The sequence below is a fragment of the Ursus maritimus genome, unplaced genomic scaffold (genome assembly GCF_017311325.1).
Source record: "Ursus maritimus isolate PB19 unplaced genomic scaffold, ASM1731132v1 scaffold_48, whole genome shotgun sequence".
Lineage (NCBI taxonomy): Eukaryota > Metazoa > Chordata > Mammalia > Carnivora > Ursidae > Ursus > Ursus maritimus.
The window spans coordinates 162,824-185,045 of NW_024426641.1; the positions used below are offsets into that span (position 1 = coordinate 162,824).

The 22,222-nt window shown below is 36.5% G+C and overlaps 1 protein-coding gene and 1 pseudogene across 1 annotated transcript; one reads left to right on the top strand and one right to left on the bottom strand.

The window, feature by feature from the left end:
* Positions 1-3,630: 3,630 nt before the first annotated feature.
* On the top strand, positions 3,631-5,568 carry LOC103678912 (annotated as a pseudogene).
* Positions 5,569-12,333: 6,765 nt separating this feature from the next.
* LOC103678906 (olfactory receptor 6C75-like) lies at positions 12,334-13,400 on the bottom strand. The gene has a single exon (XM_008708335.2). It carries the CDS (start codon positions 13,270-13,272, stop codon positions 12,334-12,336), a length of 939 nt encoding a protein of 312 aa, XP_008706557.2. The 5' UTR covers positions 13,273-13,400.
* Positions 13,401-22,222: the final 8,822 nt, after the last annotated feature.

The following is a 22,222-nucleotide window of genomic DNA, read 5'->3' on the forward strand; positions in this document are numbered from 1 at the left end:
TATTACGTATTATGGATACTGCACAACAATAAAAATGTACTTAACACTACTGAACTGTACTCTTAAAGTAGTTGAGATGGTAAATTCTGTTATGTATATTTTGCTAAAATTATAAAAATAAAATAAGGAAGTATAAACAAAACAAAAATAAAAATATTGAGGGTAACCACAAATAACACAAAAACAGGTAAGTTTCTGAGAAGTCAAACAAAATGAGCAATTTGAAAGAAAACTATTGAAGTTACTATAGCAATATTAAAATCTGTTATTAAACAAATTTGAAAAATAGAACAGCATGGCTCATTTTAAAAGTATAGAGTATGAAGAATAGATATGAAAAATATGCAAGAACTATTCAGATAAATATAATTTTTTTTCTGAAATATATCATGAGTTTCTATGTCAAAAAAAATAGCATGACATACAAATGGCTAACAGACACATGAAAAAATGTTCAAAATCATTAGCCATCAGGGAAATTCAAATCAAACCACACTGAGATACCACCTTATGCCAGTTAGAATGGCAAAAATTGACAAGGCAAGAAACAACAATTGTTGGAGAGGATGTGGAGAAAGGGGATCCCTCCTACATTGTTGGTGGGAATACAAGTTGGTACAGCCACTCTGGAAAACCGTGTGGAGGTCCCTTAAAAAGTTAAAAATTGAGCTACCCTATAACCCAGCCATTGCACTACTGGGTGTTTACCCCAAAGATACAGATGTAGTGAAGAGAAGGGCCATATGCACCCCAATGTTCATAGCAGCATTGTCCACAATAGCTAAATCGTGGAAGGAGCCGAGATCCCTTCAACAGATGACTGGATTAAGGAGATGTGGTCCATATATATAATGGAATATTACTCAGCTATCAGAAAGAACGAGTTCTCAACATTTGCTGCAACATGGATGGCACTGGAGGAGATAATGCTAAGTGAAATAAGTCAAGCAGAGAAAGACAATTATCATATGGTTTCACTCATTTATGGAACATAAGAAATAGGAAGATCGGTAGGAGAAGGAAGGGAAGAATGAAGGGGGGGTAAACAGAAGGGGGAATGAACCATGAGAGACTGTGGACTCTGGGAAACAAACTGAGGGCTTCAGAGGGGAGGGGGATGGGGGAATGGGATAGACTGGTGATGGGTAGTAAGGAGGGCACGTATTGCATGGTGTACTGGGTGTTATACACAACTAATGAATCATCTAACTTTACATCAAAAACCAGGGATGTACTGTATGGTGACTAACATAATATAGTAAAAAAACATTTAAAAAATCCTATTTCCAACTTTTTTTTTACATCATCTATTAAGCATAGAGTGTAACAAAACACATTGAAGGGTCATAATGTGGCTTGTCATAATTTGGGAAGACTTCTTTAAACATCTAAGCAGAAGACAGGAACGAGTCACTAAAAACCAGGCATACGTCAAAATCAGCAAGCAAATGGAGTAATTGGGAGGGGAAAGCCATAGATGATTAGAGGACAATTTTTCCAGACAGGTAGTTCATGTAAGATGACCACCACATACCTGTCTCTCACTACAGTGTATTTTTAGAGTCACTTTTCATAGCTCTATCCAACCAACCAGACAAACAAAACTTCCACTTGTTAGAGTCAGGGAAACACCAAATTAAGTGAAAGTGCTGGCAATGTCAATAGAATTTCAAGATAGGCCTAGGTGTGCCTGGGTGGCTCAGTCGGGTCATAATCGGACTCTTGATTTAGGTTCGGGTCAGGATCGCAGTATTGTAACATCAAGCCCTGTGGGGCTCTGTGCTCAGCAGGGAGTCTGCTTGAGATTCTTTCTCTCCCTCTGCCCATCCCCCCCCAAAATAAGTGAGTGAATAAAATCTTAAAAAAAAAGAAATTTCAAGATAGGGCTAAACTAAGAAACAATAAAGTTTGATATCAGTTGTTAATACCAGGCAATAAATGTTGGGTTTAGTTTTAGTACCGCAAACAAGAAGTAAGGCAAGGATCAATAGAGATGCAGAAGATGGGGCAAACCATTTATAACAAATTCATTTAGAAGGAATGTAAAATTGCCAGGGGCATATGTTTAACATTCAAAGAGATCATATCAAAAATGCACATTTTGAAATATCAAATTTTACATGCTAAATTGAAGTCATGGGATTTAATAAGAACCCAGGAAAAACACATAGAGAAGCAGAGAAGAGGATTTAAGGATGAAGTGTGAGAAATACCAGTGGAATAAAAGTGAGTAGGGGAAGAGGTAATTATAAAGGAGAAAACAGAAGGGCAAAACAAAAACCAGGAGTGTGGATTTTGTGCAAACAATGTGTCAAGAGAAAAGAAAGAAGTGAGTGACAGTGCCAGATGCAACAAAAAGTGCAAATAAAATTATACTTCACTGATACTTAAAGAAACAACAGGTAAACTTGCCAAGAATAGTTTCAGTGGAGTGGTGGGTCCAGAAGCCATATCGTAAGCAGTTGAGTAGGTTGGAAGTGAGGAATTAGAGAAAATTATTAGAAGCTAAGGATAGAAGTCAGATTGGTGAATGCACTTAATACTTAGAGAGCTGATGATAACATCAGTGACTTGATAAGAAGGTTGTCTAAATGTGTCGGTCAGACAAATATCAGACTGGATTACAAAACATTAAGGATGATATTCTTCGGTTGTGTATAGAACGTTTTCTCACTTATTAGTGAATTTGGTGTGTATTAACATGCTTGCCGTTCTGCACCAAAGTGGGCAGTCAGTACAAGTCAGATTAAGGCAACAACAATTTGAGAAATTCATGGGAAGGATGTAGGGAAGGATTTTTCATATGGAAAAGGTCTTTTGTAGATTAATTATAGATTTGGTCATGGCAGTGGAATAGTGACTCTACTGCTTTGGTAGATGGTTATAGAAACACCTTGTGCCACAACCACTCCTCATGTGCCTCCAGTTTATCCAGGAAAAAAAGCTTCAAGCAGATAATGAAACAGTAAAATTTCAGTTAGTGATAAGGGAAATATTCTTAGAAAAAAAAGGATACCCTAAAGTTTATTATTTCATTGCCCCCAAGAGTGGAAGTGTGCTATGAATAAATCTGTTCCAAAGTGTAAAGGAAAAGGATAGTGTACACTTAAAAATCATAGAAAATTATGTTTTACTTGAACTATATTATTTAAAGAATCCCTAAAAAAATTATTTTTTTCTCAAATACAGTCAGACCACTTAGAAGAGTAAAAAGTCAATTTGGTGATATTTGCATTTATTTTTAGTGAGTTAAGTTAGAATAGAAAGCATCAGAGAGCAAGGTGGATAAGTATTTTTTTGGAAAGTTTTTGTTTCACTGATATGCAAGTGTGTATTTGTGTGTGTGTGTTTTGTGTGTGTGCATGTACATTAGACTGCAATATAAAATGTGTATCTTGCCGTATATCGTGGTCAAAATATTTGAAAGCTAAGTTTCAAACCTACCAGATGACATGTCAGCAGAGCTGAAAGCATGAACTATTTAAGAATATTCATTATCAAGGAAAACAAAATATATGTTAAATACATTGCTTAACTTTTCTAAACAAATCCGGTGTAACACATTTTTTCCACCTTCTTCTCAGATCTTGAGTCCCTTAGGTTTACATGCAGATTGGGCAGAAGTCAGGACCCAGGAATGAGAAACCATACGTCACTAACCAGTTTCATTCTTCTGGGACTGACAGATGACCCTCAACGACAGATTCTGATTTTTATATTTCTACTTATCACCTACATGTTGGGTGTAACTGGAAACCTGACCATCATCATTCTCATATTAATGGATTCTCACCTTAAAACTGCAATGTACTTTTTTCTCCAAAAATTTTCCTCCTTAGCAATCTCACTCACTTCTGCCTGCATTCCTAGATCCTTGTACAGTGTGGCAACAGGTGATAGGACTATTACCTGTAATGCTTGTGCATGCCAACTGGTTTTTCATATCTTTTCGGAGCAACAGAATTTTTTCTCCTTGCCGCCATGTCCTTTGATCGATACACGGCCATCTGCAAACCCCTGCATTACATGACCATCATGAACCACAGGATCTGCAAAAGGCCAATCTTCTGCTGTTGGATGACTACTTTGTTGGTCATACTCCCACCACTTAGCTTGGAACTGGACCTGGAATTCTGTGACTCTAATGCCATTGACCACTTTGCCTGTGATGCTAATCCTATCCTGAAGATCTCATGCTCAGATACATGGTTCATTGAGCAGATGGTTCTTGTCTGCTGTGTTAATCTTCATTAGGACTCTTGTGTGTGTGATTTTGTCCTACCTATATATCATCGAATGATTCTAAGATTCCCCTCTGCCCAGCAAAGGACTAAAGCTTTTCCTACCTGTTCTTCCCACGATTGTAGTTTCTATCACCGATGGCAGCTGTATCTTTGTCTATATCAAACCTTCGGCAAAAGATGAAATGGCTATTAATAAGGGAGTATTTATGCTTACTACTTCCATTTCCCCCATGTTAAATCCATTTATTTATAGCGCGGTCGGGGGGGGGGGGGGGCAGGGAGGAGCCTTAACTTAAGAGGCATTTTATAGAAAACCAACTCAAATGGATCATGCATTTAAATATGAAGTGTAAAGCTATAAACTCTTATGAAAAAAGAAACAAAAGAAAATCTTCAGAATTTAGGCCTAAGCAAAGAGTTCTGAGACTTGGTATCAAAACACAGCTCAAAAAAGGAAAAATTGATAAATTACATTATCAAAATTAAATAACTTTGTTTTGCAGAAGACCCTAAGAGGATGAAAAATAAGTTACAGAGTGGGAAAAAAATATTTACAAACTACATATGCAACAAAGGAATGCTGTCTAAAACATATAAAGAACCCTCAAAACTCAGTAAAAAAAAAAAAAAAAAATTCAAAAACTCAAAATATATTTTAAAACAAGGAATAAAATTTCAAAAGAGCATTTACAGATGAAGCTTTAAAACCACAAGATTCACATATTTTATTGAATGAATCCAATCCAATATCAAAGTTATGTAAAAATTGCCAAAAGGGATATGAATTAAATTAAGATGAAAGAAGAAATGTATTGGTACCTCCCATTAAAGAATTAAAAGCCTGCATTGAAATTACATAAAACAGATTGATACTGATGTACTAAATGAAATGTTAAAGTCTTGAACGTAGGGTACTTAAATTAAGCAAACAGATGGCAGCAGGAGCTAGGGAACTATTGGGCTAGAAGAACGTTAAGTAAATGACCAGCAAGCCAGATATACTAGGAATAGAGAAAAGAGAAACAGAATGTAATATGAATATTAATATCAATGAAATGATTTGCTTTTAAAAACGAAATCTTTAGACATTTCAAGAGTCCAAAATATGCATCTAATGATAACTCTCAAAGAACTATCAGCGTTTAATTACTCGTTCAATTCTTCACCAACTTCCACTTGTACAGTCCAACATATTAAAACTTCTTTGATCCTTGTTCTTTTACTTCAGGCCATTGCTCATATTGTGGCGTTTGTAAGCAGGAATTCCCTCTACCTTCCCGCCCCGCCTTTTTCAACTACCCAATCCCCGGAGTCTTCCAATTGAAATGCCATTTCCACAAGGAATCTTGCTTACTTTGTCTTACTGTTCCACCACCACCACTACACCAAGCCTGGTCAGTCCTACCGATTAGACTCCTATCACCACCTAGCTCCTGCACTCAGAACTCACCAAACTACAATGTCATATTTACTTGTCTTTATTCTACTCTAAATGGTAAATGCCTCGGAGAATGTCTGTCTGTACGAGAAATTCTAGAATGGTTTATGCCTGGCATCTAGACAAATATTAGTTAACATAACAGATAATCTCCCAATATGGTGATTTGGTACTTCTGACAATGCAAAGACAGAATTTTTATGTGAAGATAAAAAATACAAACATAGGGGCACTTGGGTGGCTCAGTCGTTAAGCGTCTGCCTTCGGCTCAGGGCGTGATCCTGGCGTTCTGGGATTGAGCCCCGCATCAGGCTCCTCTGCTGAGAGCCTGCTTCTCCCTCTCCCACTCCCCCTGCTTGTGTTCCCTCTCTCGCTGGCTGTCTCTCTGTCAAAATAAATAAATAAAATCTTTAAAAAAATACAAACGTAGCATTTAACATGAATCTGTGAACAAAGGATGAAAGAAAGGCATGGCTATCCTGTTAAAATGTTTACTTTTAAATTTCTGAATGAAGTAGAATGAAAGCCAAAATTTTTTGACAATTTATAATACTGATAAACCTGAAAATATCCCTACATGTTATATTTATAGTTATAATTTATACTGGAGAATTGTAGACGAATCAAAGTTAGAGAAATGAATTATTGCTAACAAGTGATAGAACTAGGATTCAAAGCTAGTTTTATTGATTTTTGAAAGACCCTTTTTGTTCAAGTAAACTTGAACAAACCTTCTCCAGAGGCAGCAAGATGATTTCAAGGGACATCCCAAGAAATAGCTTCTAGTACTAAAACGGAGAAAGGTATACATCATAGATAATGTACAAGGATAAAAGTAACATGTAATGCATTTTGTATATATACACACATACCTTATTAATACTGTTAATAATAAATGATATTAATTATTATAATTGGATAATATACTATAAAAACTATAAGATTAAATTAAAAAATCAAATTACCAATATATAGGCATAAAGAGCAAGTGAGAATAGAAAAAGAAGTAATAGCAAGAGCAGAGGGAAAAAGGAAAAATGGCCTTGTAATCTGGGTCTTCAGCTTCACTGAGGAAAGCCTGGTTCTGGGCATTTTTCTTGGTGGTAATCATCTGTTCCACGACAGAGCCTCCTACTGTGAGTCCGTGAAGAGACTCAAGGGCCCTGCATGGATATCTCAAGATTTTAGAGTGCTTAAGAGAGAGATTCTCTAAGTTCAGTCCCCAAAGTGGACCAAAAATGTTTGGCGGCTTTCCAAATTTCAACCAGGCAGAAGTATTTGAGCAGCTATCCTCACCCTATAGTTATGGTTTTACTTCAGATTTCTAAAATATTTATCTTCTCTGATTTTTCTGTAAGAACTTATGCTACTAATTCATCAGCTTAAATCTAGGAGGTATATATGCTTCAGTTAAGATTTAATCTTTGCTTTTTTCTCCATGTGGAAGTTTCTTTAGCCTACCTACACCACTTAGATGGGGGGAATAGAGTTTAACTTCTGATTATCAAGTGCTCAGTGATCTCAATTTATATAACTGTTATCACACCATGATTTCTGACTTCTTTAACCAGAGGTGAAAAATCATTTTCTATACAAGTCTGTTTTATCCTCTGGGCTCACAGCTTGGTGACATATGTAAATGGTATCCATGATACTGGTTTTCCAAACCATATTATTTAACCACACATTTCCTCAATATGTGTTCCAAACAAATTGAGAAATAGGCACGGCAGTCAGATGAGTGTAAATATTTGCGTCATTCATGATAAAGGTAGATTGAAGAATAAGGCTAAGATGAGTTTCCTTAAACTGGCTTGATATACCTGCCAAATTAGAACCTGACCTTTCTGAAATCACTAGGTGAGGACATGCTACCCTCCTGAGCTAACTCAGTGGCAAATGCAGAAACAGGGCAGCATGTTTGCCTTACGGGTAGCCAGTCATGAACAATGATTTTTTTTTTTTTTGGAGATTACTTTTCAACTTTATTGAGGTATAATTAACATATAAAATTATAAAATATTTAAAATGTACATTGTGATTATATTATATACAAGTACATTATAAGAGGCATGTATATATAATATATATTATATTATATATATTTTTCTCATCTAGTTAATTGAAACACCTATCACTTCACATATTTATCTTGTGTGTGTGTGAGAACATTTAAATTCAACTCTCTGAACAAAATTCAATTATAAAGTGTTATCAACTATAGTCATCATGTTATACAATAGATTCTCAGACCTATTCATCTTATAGCTGAATGTTTGTACATTTTTACCAATCTCTCCTAATCCCCTCACCTCCCAGCCCCCCACAACCACTTTCTACTCTGTTTCTAAGTGGGTTTGACTTTCTTTTGGATTCCACATCTAAGTGATACAATGCAGTATTTGTCTTTATCTATCTGGCTTATTTTACTTACCATAATGCTCTCAAGGTCTGTTCACGTTGTCACAGATGGCATGATTTTTATCCCAATCTCAACAAGCAGATAAATTTTGTAGAAAATGATCCAGTAATCTAGGTACTCAAGCCATTCTCAAATGGGAATTGAGACAAAAGGAGATGAGATGCAATAATTGACAGGTTCCATAATTATCAACATTTAGAAGTATTTTTCTCTATCACCCCCACACTCTTATATGCTTTTTTTTTAAAGATTTTATTTATTTATTTGACAGACAGAGCAAGAGAGCACATGCAGCAGGAACAGCAGAGGGAGAGGGAGAAGCAGGCTCCCCAGCAAGCAGGGAGCCCACTGTGGGGCTCGATCCCAGGATCTTGGGATCATGACCTGAGTCAAAGGCAGATACTTAACCATCTGAGCCACCCAGGCACCCCCACTCTTTTATGTTTTGAGCAGCATTGCATCTTATACCGTTTCACCTATAAATTCGTTGCATTTTACCCACAAGTTTATCAGTAAGTATATCTAACTGCAAATAAAATTTTCTTTTACCTACCGTCATGCCAATATCAGCATCAATAAATCATAATAGACTTTCATATTCCATATGTATTCACATTTCACCTTTTCACATAAAGATGTCTTGTTTTGTGTGTTTGTTTTCACAGTTAAGATGTTGGAATCAAAATCCAAACAAAATCCACACATTGTATTTGGTTGTTATGTTACAACTTTTTAAAATTCCCTTACAGTCCTTTCATTTTTACCCCTTGCATTGATGGAGAAATGACATCATTCGTAGTGTACAATGTCCTTGATTACTCAAATGATTGCTTCCTGATGGTATCACTTAACTTGTTTTTATTTCACCCAATTACTTCTTATATGCTAATTGTATTTAATTATTGATTAGATTTAGATTCATATTTTTAGGAAAAAGTTGATAGGTGAGGCTGTATGCTTTCTATTGCATTACGTTATGAGCCTTATAGTCTGCTTGACCTACTCTTAGTAATACTTAGATTGATCAGTGTGTCGGTATTGTCAGTCTAATATCTCTATTATAAATACCACCATCCATATTTCACAAATGATTTTTAGCACATACTAATGCATTGTCTAGATCCATTATTACAGTAAGATGTCCAAACCATTGTACCCTTCAGTAACTCAGTGGTAGAGTGGAGGACTGTAGGTTTAAAGAGGTCCAAACCATCGTTTTCTTTTGTATTTTTGTGAATCCACAACTTTTTTGATAAGCTATTTGATTACCTGAAGTACAGGCAGACCGGATAAACATTTGGTTCCTCCCCTCCTTCATCAATGTTTTGGGGTAGTAATTTGATGTTCTAGCAACTTCCACTGATGATCAACTTCCTTTTGTAATGTATACATACATGGGTTTTTATTTGATATGTTTTGGGTAGTAATTTGATGTTCTAGCAACTTCCACTGATGATCAATTTCCTTTTGTAATGTATACATACATAGGCTTTTATTTGATATGTTTCAATACGTTACATTCATTATTATATTTTTATGGTCAGATTTTTCCATTTTAGGCTTGTAGGTATGATCCAAATTGGTTCCTGTGTCCTTATGATTTTTTCGCTTCCTTTCCTTCTGGCACAAAAAAAATGTTCCAGGCTTAGTTCATATGATTCCTACCCCTAAGCTGGAAACAACTCTTTCTCCAAGAAGTCCTAGTTCCTTTCAGTGGGAAATAGTATCTAGAAACTACACAGTGCTACCAGAATTGCTTACAATCTAACATGAATAATTGGCCCCAATTAGGGTGAAAGAATTTACATCATTTAATTCAACAGGTTTAGTTTCTGTCTTAAAATGCTCAGAGAATGGACTCTATCTTCATAGTTCTATCTATTAATAAGTGGCTCAGTATAATGGATATATTTGCAAAACTTAGTAGCTGCTGTATTTTCTGTAATTAAGAATATGCTCATTATTATTATTAAATAACTATATAAGGCTCAGACTGCCTTAGGCGTAAGTATTCTACTTCTATACAGTGTTTATATCACATTTTTATATGCAGAATTAATTATTTGACTGCAAATACAGGTGATCTTGGAATCAATCCTAGATCATAAATACTTCTTCATATCTTGCATTGTAAAACTATCCCCACTCTTACTGTATGTGGAAATGTTCATTTGACTAACATTCAGATCTATTTGCTATAAAATGCACATTTGTCTTCTTTCTTTTAAACATATGGTGACTCAGGTCATCATATATGCTTTCATTTTTGTTCTACTAACAGAGCTAAATTTGTTAATAGCCTTGGATAGCTAGTTTTTAATCAAATTGTGTCTTCATCTCTAGAAAAACATGAATATAAGTTTTTCCTCTATTCTCATGATGATTTTAGTAATCAATCTTGAAATAATTTTAGAAAGTAACTAAGTATTTTAGCTATTTCTTTACAGAGCAGCTAGGTATAAATACACTAAAATTTAGAGCTTTAATTTTCATAGGCATTCTACAATATGTCAAATTTGTAAACTCTCGGGAGAAATATTTTGCACCTTATCTTTATTACTGACTAAATATCGGGTTATAGTATGGAATGTATTTTCAAACCCAGATCATCATATATACTTTCATTTTTGTTCTACTAACAGAGCTAAATTTGTTAACCTCACATAATAAGTTTCCAAGAGAGTAGGATCTAAGAAATATTTTTCCCTACTCTCAAATACTCTTACAGACGAATTCAAAATTACAAAGAACTATATAGGAGATTATACTATAAAGGACAAAATAGAAATTAAAATGCAAGTATTAATATGCTTTGTATAAGCCAACTCTCAACTAGATTTTAAAGGAAATATAATGATCTTTTGCAGAGACTCTGAATTTGACCTCTGACATTCATTTAATTTTTCCTTCAATAAGTTATAAACATTGGTCTTTATCTTAGGGAATTGGCATTAATGTTTTCAAATTTTCATTCTCACATTTCCTTCATTCAAAGTATAGTGATGCTTGACATTAAAATCAACTTGGTTAACAAGAAGAAAAATTTCCTACTGACTCCACTGACTTCGGAGAATTTATCCTGTATTGCTATTATTACCAGTAACATCACCAAAGCCTCAATTAGCTGGAATAGAATATTAAAATGCAATTTAGCATTATATGGGAAAATGATTATTGCATTCAAATAAGAAATGTTTTAGATAAAGAACATAGATTTATTTAATCAGGAAAATCCTGTGGAAGAGTTAGAATATACTTTAAGCTTTGAAGTAAGGCAATGAAATAATTTCTTACATAGCAATTCATTTCAGTGGCATAGGTAGACATTATCTCTTTCAGGAATTTAAAATTTTAGAATTTTAATTAAAAACTTTTTAATTAAAAATTTTCATTTGGGGTTATGTAGAATTTGATTATTATTATTGATTATTATTCATTTTTCTCATTCATGACATATATAAGGATCAAAATTTATTCTTACTGAAAGAAAAGTATTTTGTAAAATAAATTATAAATTATACTTTGACTTACTTTATAATTTCTGCAATCTGCCCACACATTAAAAAATGACACGAAATAGAATATTCTTCATAACATAAAGCTATTATCACTGAGCTATTTTCTTGACTAAATGGTTGATTTTGTAATCTCTTTCAAACATTCATTTTTGTTCTAAAAATATGATTCTGACTACAAACATTCTATTTACATGCCAAGTTCCACAGGCATCTAACATGTACAGGCATCTAACTCATACAGAACCTCATTGAAAACATTTGTTTCATACAATATGATCTGTGAAAAATATCACATTTAAAATTCTGCATTTCTGAAATCAAGAAAGGAACAGATTTGTGGATAGAATTCCTAGCCAGAAATAATTGCATTGAAGGAGTCCCCAAGTGGGCTGAAATTGCTAACTTGAAAATATGCACAAAGTAAGAGAAAGTAAACCAAGGTTAACAGAGCAACATTTTTTTGGCACCTGGGGGGCTCAGTTAAGTGTCTGACTCTTGATTTTGGCTCAGGTTATGATTTCAGGGTCCTGGGCTGGAGCCCTGTGTTGGGCTCTGCCGTCAGCGGGAGTCTGCTTGAGATTCTCTCTCTCCCTCTCCCTCTGCCCCTTCCCCCCTGCTCTCTCTCTCTTTCAAATAAATAAATAAATCTTTAAAAAAATAAAAGGGCAACATGTTAATTCATTTTCTCCCTTTGTACTTTTTAGAACTTTCTCATTTGTTTGAAGCAAATAAAACTTTCTGGACCATGTCCTTAAAGGCCTGTTTCACTTGCTGGTTCCTTAGTGTATAAATAAAGGGATTCAATAAGGGGGCAACTGAGGTATTGAGCACAGCTACTCCTTTGCTTAAAGTCACTCTGTCATTTGCTGATGGTTTTATGTACATGAAGATGCAGCTACCATAAGAGATGGAAACTACAATCATGTGGGAAGAACAGGTAGAAAAGGCTTTAGTCCTTTGCTGAGCAGAAGGGAATTTGAGAATTGTCTTGATAATGTAGCCATAGGAGAGAATCACTAACATCAATGTGACCATTAGTGTCACCACAGCCAAGAAAAAGGACATTAGCTCTAGAAAATGTGTATCTGAACAAGAGATCTGCAGGATGGGAGAAGAATCACAAATAAAATGATCAATGACATTGGAAGCACAGAATTCCAGCTTGAGTCCCAAGATGATTGGAGGAAAGGTGATCAGGAATCCAGTTACCCAAGAGCTGAGTACAAGTTGGTAGCAAACTTTGTTGCTCATGACGGTGGTATAGTGCAGAGGTTTACATAGAGCCACGTAACGGTCATAGGACATAGCAGCCAGAAGGTAAAATTCAGTTACTCCCAGAAAGATAAAAAAAAATAACTGAGTCATACAACTCATATAGGAAATAGTTCTGTCCTTTGTCACAAGGCTCACCAGGAACCGTGGAATACAAACAGTTGTGAATGAAATTTCTAAAAAGGAGAAATTCCTTAGGAAGAAATACATGGGTGTCTTCAGGTGGAAATCCAGCAGAGTGAGAATGATGATGGTTAAGTTTCCTGTCACACTCAACAAGTAGGTAAAAAATAGAAAGAGGAAAATTACAACCTGCAATTCAGGGTCATCTGTCAGACCCAAAAGAATGAACTCTGTCTTCATTGAATGGTTCCTCATTTCTCTCTTGTGGGTTTTAACAAAGCTAGATAAAAAGAGTTTAAAAAATCGTCAAGATTCGCTAGTAGAGTCAATAAAAAGGAAAAAGGAGAGAGAGAAGCTAACATTCATTGATCACCAGCAACGTACCATGCACTGTATTTGGAGATTTACATAAATTTTCTTACTAATATCTCCAACAACCTTCTTTGACCAGAGTATGACAATCCTCATTTCTTAGAGAAGGAAACTGAGGCTCAGATTAGAGTCTGTCTACGGTGTATATCTAAATGTTGGGCTTTCTAAAGTTGGAAAATCTTTAACAAAGATAAAAGCCCAACACACAACCCAGACAATTCATTTGAATACCTTGGGTAAGATCTAGGCATTTATATTTCTACAACGTTTACAGGTTCATAGCCAACTTGGGAAGTATTGTGTTAGTAATTCAATTGGGAACTGAATCCTGAGTCATTTAAATACTACACCTTTGTTCTTTTTAATTTTATCATACTGAATATCCATTATAGTCTTTAGTACATGAATTGATTTCAGAATATTCATTAATTCACTTAAATTCTATGGAAATTGTGTGGAAGAGGGCACACAATTTTTGTTAGAAAGGTCACATGACATGTTTAAGACTCATTTACAGTATATTGTATTGCTTCATGAATGGCAGCAGTAAGAACATAATTCAAAATCTATGCCAATTGGGTGTGAAATCAGAAAATTGCAGATGGGCCTGAAAAGCATAGAAGACAGTCACAGCATCTTCGAGTTAAAAGAGATTTTATAGATCATTTGTCCAGTCTTGACATAAAACTGAAATCCTCTCTTCAAAAGTAAGGAAGGGATCTACTTATTCAGGTTTTACTTTTAAGACTGCGATTATGATTATGATAGCTTTTAAGTGTAAGAAAAACTTTAGATCGTAAATAAATATAAACAAAGGGAGAAATAGTCCTGTAAATTAAAAAACGTACAAACTCTTGCAACCACAGTTTAGATAGCAGTTTTCAACACCCTTTAACATTTTAGAAATTAGCTATATTGTTTGTACGATCTATACTGAGAGTTGTCTTCCTCCTCCTCCTCCTTCAGAATGTTTTGTAGATCCTTTGCATTATTTCCTTATGGGGTTTCCCATTAACATGATCCCTAAGGGACAAAACCAAAATACAAATAAGCAAAAACAAAGTGCATTTTTTTTTCTTTAGAATTACCTTTATCTGTGAAACTTTGGACTGCTGGTAATGACTTTCTTTCTTAATATGGTCAACTATTCAGCTGTCTTTTAAAATTACCATATCCCTAAAATTTTCTCCCATTTTGTTTATTACTTTTTTGCAGTTCTCATGTCAAAATTTATGCCTGCCCAGAAAAATTATGTATTGCTTCTTTAATAGTTTTCTTCTAGTTTGATTTAAAAAAATAAAATTTGACCTAGTCCAGAGAGTTGTCTGAATATCACAGTGATTTCCTGAATCAAGTGAGAAAGTATTTAAATTAGTTCATGGTATCTTCTGTCTAAAGCTGCTTTGTGTTTATTGGCTGATAAATGGAAATAATGTATTCCTTTTCACAACTATTGTCTTGTAATCACCGTCTTCATAATTACTATATTTTATATTAATAAATGGAAAAATAGCTAAGAAGGTATAATCAGACAAAAATAAGTTGATAACTAAAATGTGGCAAAATAATGATCATAGAGTGAAGATTTCTCTTTCTAGAGATCATTTCATTAGTCTTTTTTTCTCAATTTATGCATTGCTATCTTAAGCTTAAATAATTAATAAAAAAAGCAATGGACAGATTTAGGTGCATTTTGTAAATAGGTACCATTTATACATTTTGTATTTCTATACTAAAAAAGATGAAAACTGATTAACCAAAAAGAAAAAAAATCAAGCTACATATACATATCTGCCTTTGATTTCCACAAAATTACCTTAATTTACAATTAAAAATAAAAGATCCCAACTCTAAAACGTTTACCTTAATTCCTGTGTTTTCTCATATTTTCTTCTAGGATGTGAAAAGGCAAAAAAAAAACAAAAACAAAACCCAAAACCAAAATAAAACTAGTAATGGATTATGAATGTACTCAAAGCCTAGACAATATTATTTCAGTAAGAAATTGAAAGAAAAATAACTTTTAAGTTGCAACTTAATGCAAAAAGATGGAATATATGCTGTGCTTTTGTAAATTTTCTACGTCCACCTCACCCTTGTATGTAAGTTTGAAGTTAGACCAGTTGTGGACTTGGGTAATACTATATTTAATTTTATTTTAGATAAGATAAATTCTTAGGCTTTACTGTGAATATGTCCGAATTATATAATATCTATTATTAATGCAAGTGAAATTCATTTCTATATTCTTTACATTTGGAAGTGGAAAAAATCCTGGAAGATCTGATAAAAGTGTTATTATATCCACCAGGTAGGGGGATGGTTCATTGTTAATTTTACATGCTAAAAATGTGAGTGTTCTTATATCATTTAATTAATTACATACCCAAGGGATTCTATTGAGAAGGGAAAAGAAACAAAACAATACAAAGAAAACTTTCCCCTGGGATTAATGATCAGAAGACACTGATACATGATAAAACTAACTTGTATAGCACATTGTAATAGAATGTGAAGGGTCAATATACCTAAGGAGAACTGAGGTTAAAAGAAATCTGTGACAAAGTAAATGAGCAATTAATGGGTCATGATCACATTCATTTTATTATTCAATAATTAATATTTCAGGTTAGAGGTATATAATCCCATTAGATTTACCACATTTAACAAAATCTTTTTTCAGAAAGTCCTTGTAAAAATGGTTGCAAAGTTACTCATTTTATCATTTTACACAATAATTTCCAGAGCATAGAGGCACCAGGGTGGTTCAACAGGTTAAGCATCTGCCTTTGGCTCAGCTCATGATCTCGGAGTCCTGTGATCAAGCCCCATGTCTGGCTCCCTGCTCAGTGGGGAGTCTGCTTCTCCCTCTGCCTCTGCTCCTCCTCCTGTGCTCTCTCTCTCTTTCTCAAATAAATAAGTCTTTTAAAAAAATTTTCCAGAGCATAGATAAGGAGGAAAAGCTCCTTTTGTCCTTTTATGGAACCAACATAACATTGACATCAGTCACTGTCAAGTTAAAGAAAATAAATTAAAATTATAAACTAATCTCTCTTTGGCCTAGGGAAAATTTTTAAAAAGTATTAACAAATTAAGTCCAGTGATATATAAAATTGGAGCTACATCAAGACCAATTTGAATTAATTACAGGTTTTTTGAGATTGGTATTAGAAAACAGATTAATGATTCATTACACAGATGAAAATTGTATGTTAATCTCAATAGATTAAAAGCAGTATTTGATAAAATTCAATACTCATTTATCATAAAATTCTTGACAACTTTGGAGTACAGGTAATTTCTTTAATTTGATGCAGAAAACCTAAAAAATAAAAGTAAACTCTTTAGCAGATATATTTAGTGGTAAAATATTAAGAGCTATCCCTCTGAGACAAAAAAAAAAAACCTACTTTAATTTATATTTAACATTGTATTCATATTTTTGGCCAGTTTAAAGAGGCCAAATAGAGGAAAAAAAGATGGCGGGGGAGTAGGGGACCTTTTTTCAGCTGGTCCCATGAATTGAGCTGGATATCTACCAGATCATCCTGAACACCCATGAAATCAGCCCGAGAGGTAGGAAGATATAACTGGATCTCTACAAATAAACATCTCCGGCGCTGAGTATTGAGGTATGAAGTGGGGAGCCATGAATCTGCACACAGATATCGATAGATAAATGGAAGGGGGAGGGAGCCACCCCTTTCAGGTGCCAGGAAGTAGTAGCCTCCTGCACTGGGGAGGGGGCCGGACTCACGGACCAGTAGCCTCCAAGAAACTAGATTGCTACTGGTAGCTTGGGAGCACACACACGACCAGACTGAAAACTGGAGCTCTGGAGCGCGCGCAAGCCACACTGAAACAGGGAGCTCGGGAGCACACCCGGGAACCGGGGGCGGCTGGCGGTGTTAGAAGCACAAAGGACAGAGATGTGCCAGCCCTGGGAGTGAGGACTGGGAGAGCAGCTGTGGGGCACACAACCCAGGACGCTGTGGGGTTTTTAGCAGCACTAACAGAAACAGAGTTAAAATGGCCAGGAGAGCTCAGGGGAGGGCAGACTGCAATCTCTCTGTTCTGAGACAGAGGATAGGATTCGGCCATTGCTGCTCTGACTCTCAGAAGAGGCACAGAAAACCACCAGGGAAAGCAGCCAGAGAACAAAAGCCCAGAAATACTGGTTCTCATTGTGCCCATCCCGACCCCTCCTCACAGGGGATGAGTAACTCTACCCAAACAAGGTTGCCTGAGGATCAGGGCAGCAGGCCCCTCCACCAGAAAGCAGGCTGAAAAAACAAGAAGCCCACATTCCTAAGGTCCCTATAAAACATTGCTTGGGTCTTGGTCAATAATCTGGGCTCTGTACATCACCACAACCACTCCTCATTAGAATGACCAGGAGGAGGAACCCCCAACAAAGGAAAGAGACAGAGACTGTGGCCTCTGCCACAGAACTAATGGATATGGATATAATCAAAGTGTCAGAAATGGAGTTCAGAGTAACAACGGTCAAGATGATGTGCAGGCTTGAAAAAATATTAACAAATAATGAGAATATAGAATCTCTAAGGGTAGAAATGAGAGTGAATCTGGCAGAAATTAAAAATGCTATTAATCAAATGCAGCCTAAACTGGATGCTGTGTGACAGGGTAAATGAGGCAGAATGAATTAGTGAATTGGAAGATGGGATGATAGAAAAGAAGGAAAAAATGGGAACTTGGTTAAAAAAAAATCCAATCTCAAGAATGTAGATTATGGGAGATTACTGACTCAATGAAACATTCCAATGTCAGAGTCATTGGCATCCCCAAGGGGGTGGAGAATGAGAGAGGTCTAGAAGAGATATTTGGACAAATTGTAACTGAGAACTTCCCTAATCTGGTGAAGAAAACAAACATTCCTGTCCAAGAGGCAGAGAGGACCCCTCCCAAGATCAATGAGAACAGACCAACTCCACGTCATATAATAGTACAATTCGCAAATCTTAGATCCAAGGATAAAATCTTGGAGGTGGACAGGGGGAAGAGAATCCTCACCTACAGAGGGAGGAACATCAGAATAACGTCAGACCTGTCTACAGAGACCTGGCAAGCCAGAAAAAGCTGACAAGACATATTCAGAGCACTAAGTGAGAAGAACATGCAGCCAAGGATCCTTTATCCAGCAAGGCTGTCATTCAGAATGGATGGAGAGACAAGGACCTTTCAAAACCGGCAGAAACTGAAAGAATATGTGACCACCAAGCCAGCCCTAGAAGAAATATTAAGGGGGGTTCTATAAAAGTAAAAAGACCCCAAGAGTGATACAGAACAGAAATTTACAATCTATAGAAACAAAGACTTCACAGGCAGCATGACATCATTAAAATCATATCTCTCAATAATCACTCTCAATATGAATGGCCTAAATGCTCCCATAAAGAGCCACAGGGTTGCAGATTGGATAAAAAGACATGACCCAGCCATTTGCTGTCTACAAGAGACTCATTTTGAACCTAAAGATACATCCAAACTGAAAGTGAAGGGATTGAGAACCATGTTTCATGCCAGTGGACCTCAAAAGAAAGCTGGGGTAGCAATTCTCATATCAGACAGATTAGATTTTAAACTAAACACTGTAATAAGAGATACAAGAGGACACTATATTATTCTTAAACGTATGTATCCCACAAGAGAATATAACAATTATAAATATCTATCCCCCCAAGAGGGGAGCAGCTAGATACACAAGCCAACTCTTAACCAGAATAAAGAGACATACAGATAATAATACATTAATAGTAAGGGACCTCAACACTCTGCTCTCAGCAATAGACAGATCACCTAAGTAGAAAATCAACAAAGAAACAAGAACTTTAAGTAACGTACTGGACCAGATGGACCTTCTAAATATATACAGAGCACTACACCTCAGAAAAACAGAATACTCATTCTTTTCGAATGCATATGGAACTTTCTCCAGAATAGACCATGTTCTGGGTCACAAAACAGGTCTCAAATGATACCAAATGACTGAGATTATTCCCTGCATATTCTCAGACCACAATGCTTTGAACCTGGAACTAAATCACAAGGAAAAATTTGGAAGAAACTCAAACACTTGGAAACTGAGAACCATCCTGCTTAAGAATGATTAGGTAAACCAAAAAATTAAGGATGAGCTTAAGCAATTTATGGAAACCAATGAGAATGAAAACACATCGGTTCAAATCCTGTGGGACATGGCAAAGGCGGTCCTAAGGGAAAAATACATAGCCATCCAAGCCTCACTCAAAAGAATAGAAAAATCTAAAATGCAGTTTTTATATTCTCACCTCAAGAAGCTGGAGTTGGAACAGAACAGGCCTAACCCACGCACGAGAAGGTAGGTGAACAAGATTAGAGCATAGATCAATGAATTAGAAACCAGGAGCACAGTAGAGCAGATCAACAAACCTCGTAGCTGTTCCTTGAGAGAATAAATAAGATTGATAAGCCACTGTCCAGACTTATTCAAAAGAATAGAGAAAGGACCCAAATTAATAAAACTGTGAATGAAAAGGGAGAGATCACAAACAACACCAAGGAAATAGAAACAATTATTAGAAACTATATAATCAGAGAGGAGTTAAGATGGCAGAGGAATAGGGGTCCCCTTTTTCAGCTGGTCCTCTGAGTCAAGCTGGATAGGTAACAGACCATCCTGAACATCCAAGGAATCAGCCTGAGATGCAGGAAGATACATCTGGATCTCTACAAATGAACATCTTCAGCGATGAGTATTGAGGTACTAAGCGGGAAGCCATGAAGCTGTGCACAAATATCAGAAGATAAACGGAAGGGGGAAGGAGCCTCTGGGTTTGGGCACCAGGAAGCTGTAGCCACCTGCACGGGAGAGTGGGTGGACTCACGGACCAGCACCAGCAAGAGAGCAGACTGAGACGTGAGCCAGGGAACATGCACGACCAGTCTGAAAACCAGAGCTCCAGACTGCGCGCGAACCATACTGAAACGGAGCTCCAGAGCACGTGGGGGCGGCTGGCGGCTGGTGGCTGGCAGCTGGTGGTGTTAGAAACACAAAGGACAGAGATGTGCCGGCCCGGGAAGTGAGGGCTGGGACACTGACTGTGGGGCACACAACCAGGGACGCTGCAGGGTTGAGTAGCACCAACAGAAACAGAGTTAAAGTGGCCAGAACATCAGTGGAGAACCATCTGCGATCCCTCTGTTCTGAGACAGAGGCTGAGATTCGGCTACTGCTGCTCTGACTCTCAGAAGAGACACAGCAAACCACCAGGGAAAGCCACCAGAGAACAAAAGCCTGGAAATACTGGCTCACAGTGTTCCCATCCCCATTCCCCCCCCTTGCAGGGGACACGGAGACTCTACCCAAACAGGTTTTCCTGAGTATCAGCGTGGCAGGCCCCTCCCCTAGAAGGCAGGCTGAAAAATCAAGAAGCCCACATCCCTAAGGTCCCTATAAAACAAGGGCGCACGGCCTGGGTCCTGGTCAATAATTTGGGCTCTGGACAACCCTACAACCTCTCCTAATCAAAATGACGAGGAGGACAAATCCCCCCCAACAAGGAAAAGACAACGAGTCTGTGGCCTCTGCCACAGAACTAATGGGTATGGATATAACCAAATTATCAGAAATGGAATTCAGAGTAACAATGGTCAAGGTGATGTGTAGACTTGAAAAAAGTATTAACGAAAATGTTAATGAGAATATAGAATCTCTAAGGGCAGAAATGAGAGTGAATCTGGCAGAAATTAAAAATTCTATGAGCCAATGCAGTAAAAACTAGATGCTCTGACAGCCAGGTTGAATGAGGCAGATAAACGTATCAGCGATTTGGAGGATGGGTTAGTAGAAGAGAAAGCTAAAATAGGAACTTGGCTTAAAAAAATCCATTCTTATGAATGTAGGTTACAGGAGATTACTGACTCAATGAAACGTTCCAATGTCAGAATCATTGGCTTCCCCGAGGGGTGGAGAAAAACAGAGGTCTAGAAGAGATATTTGAACAAATTGTAGCTGAAAACTTCCCTAATCAAGAAAAGGAAACAAGCTTTCATGTCTAAGAGACAGAGAGGACCCCTCCCAAGCTCAACCACAACAAACCTATGCCACATCAGGTCATAGTGAAATTCACAAATATTAGATCCAAGGATACAGTATTGAAAGCAGCCAGGGCAAAGATATTTCTCTCGTACCAAGGCAAAGATATCAGAATTACGTCAGACCTGTCTACACAGACCTGGAATGAGAGAAAGGATTGGGGGGGCATTTTTAAAGCTCTTTCAGAGAAAAACATGCAGCCAAGGATCCTTTATCCAGCAAGGCTGTCATTCAGAATTGATGGAGAGATAAAGACCTTCCAGAATCGCCAGTCATTGACCAATTTCATACCACAAAACCAGCCCTGCAGGAGATATTAAGGGGGGGTTCTATAAAAGTAAAAAGGCCCCCAGAGTGATATAGAACAGAAAGTCACAACCAATACAAACAAAGACTTTACAGGCAACATGGCATCATTAAAATCATATCTCTCAATAATTACTCGAACTATAAATCACCTAAATGCTCCCATAAAATGCCACAGGGTTGCAGATTGGATAAAAGACATGATCTATCTTTGCTGTCTACAAGAGACTCATTTGGAACCTAAAGATACATTCAGACTGAAAGTTAAGGGATGGAATACCATCTTTCATGCCAATGGACCCAAAGAAAGCTGGGGTAGCAATTCTCATATCAGACAGATTGGATTTTAAACTAAAGACTATAGTTAGAGATACAGAAGGGCAATATATTATTCTTAAAGGATGTGTCCAACAAGTGGATATGACAATT

What these genes read in the sequence shown, in the direction of transcription:
- LOC103678906 (XM_008708335.2), bottom strand. Translation starts at nt 13,272, where the DNA reads ATGAGGAACCATTCAATGAAGACAGAGTTCATTCTTTTGGGTCTGACA.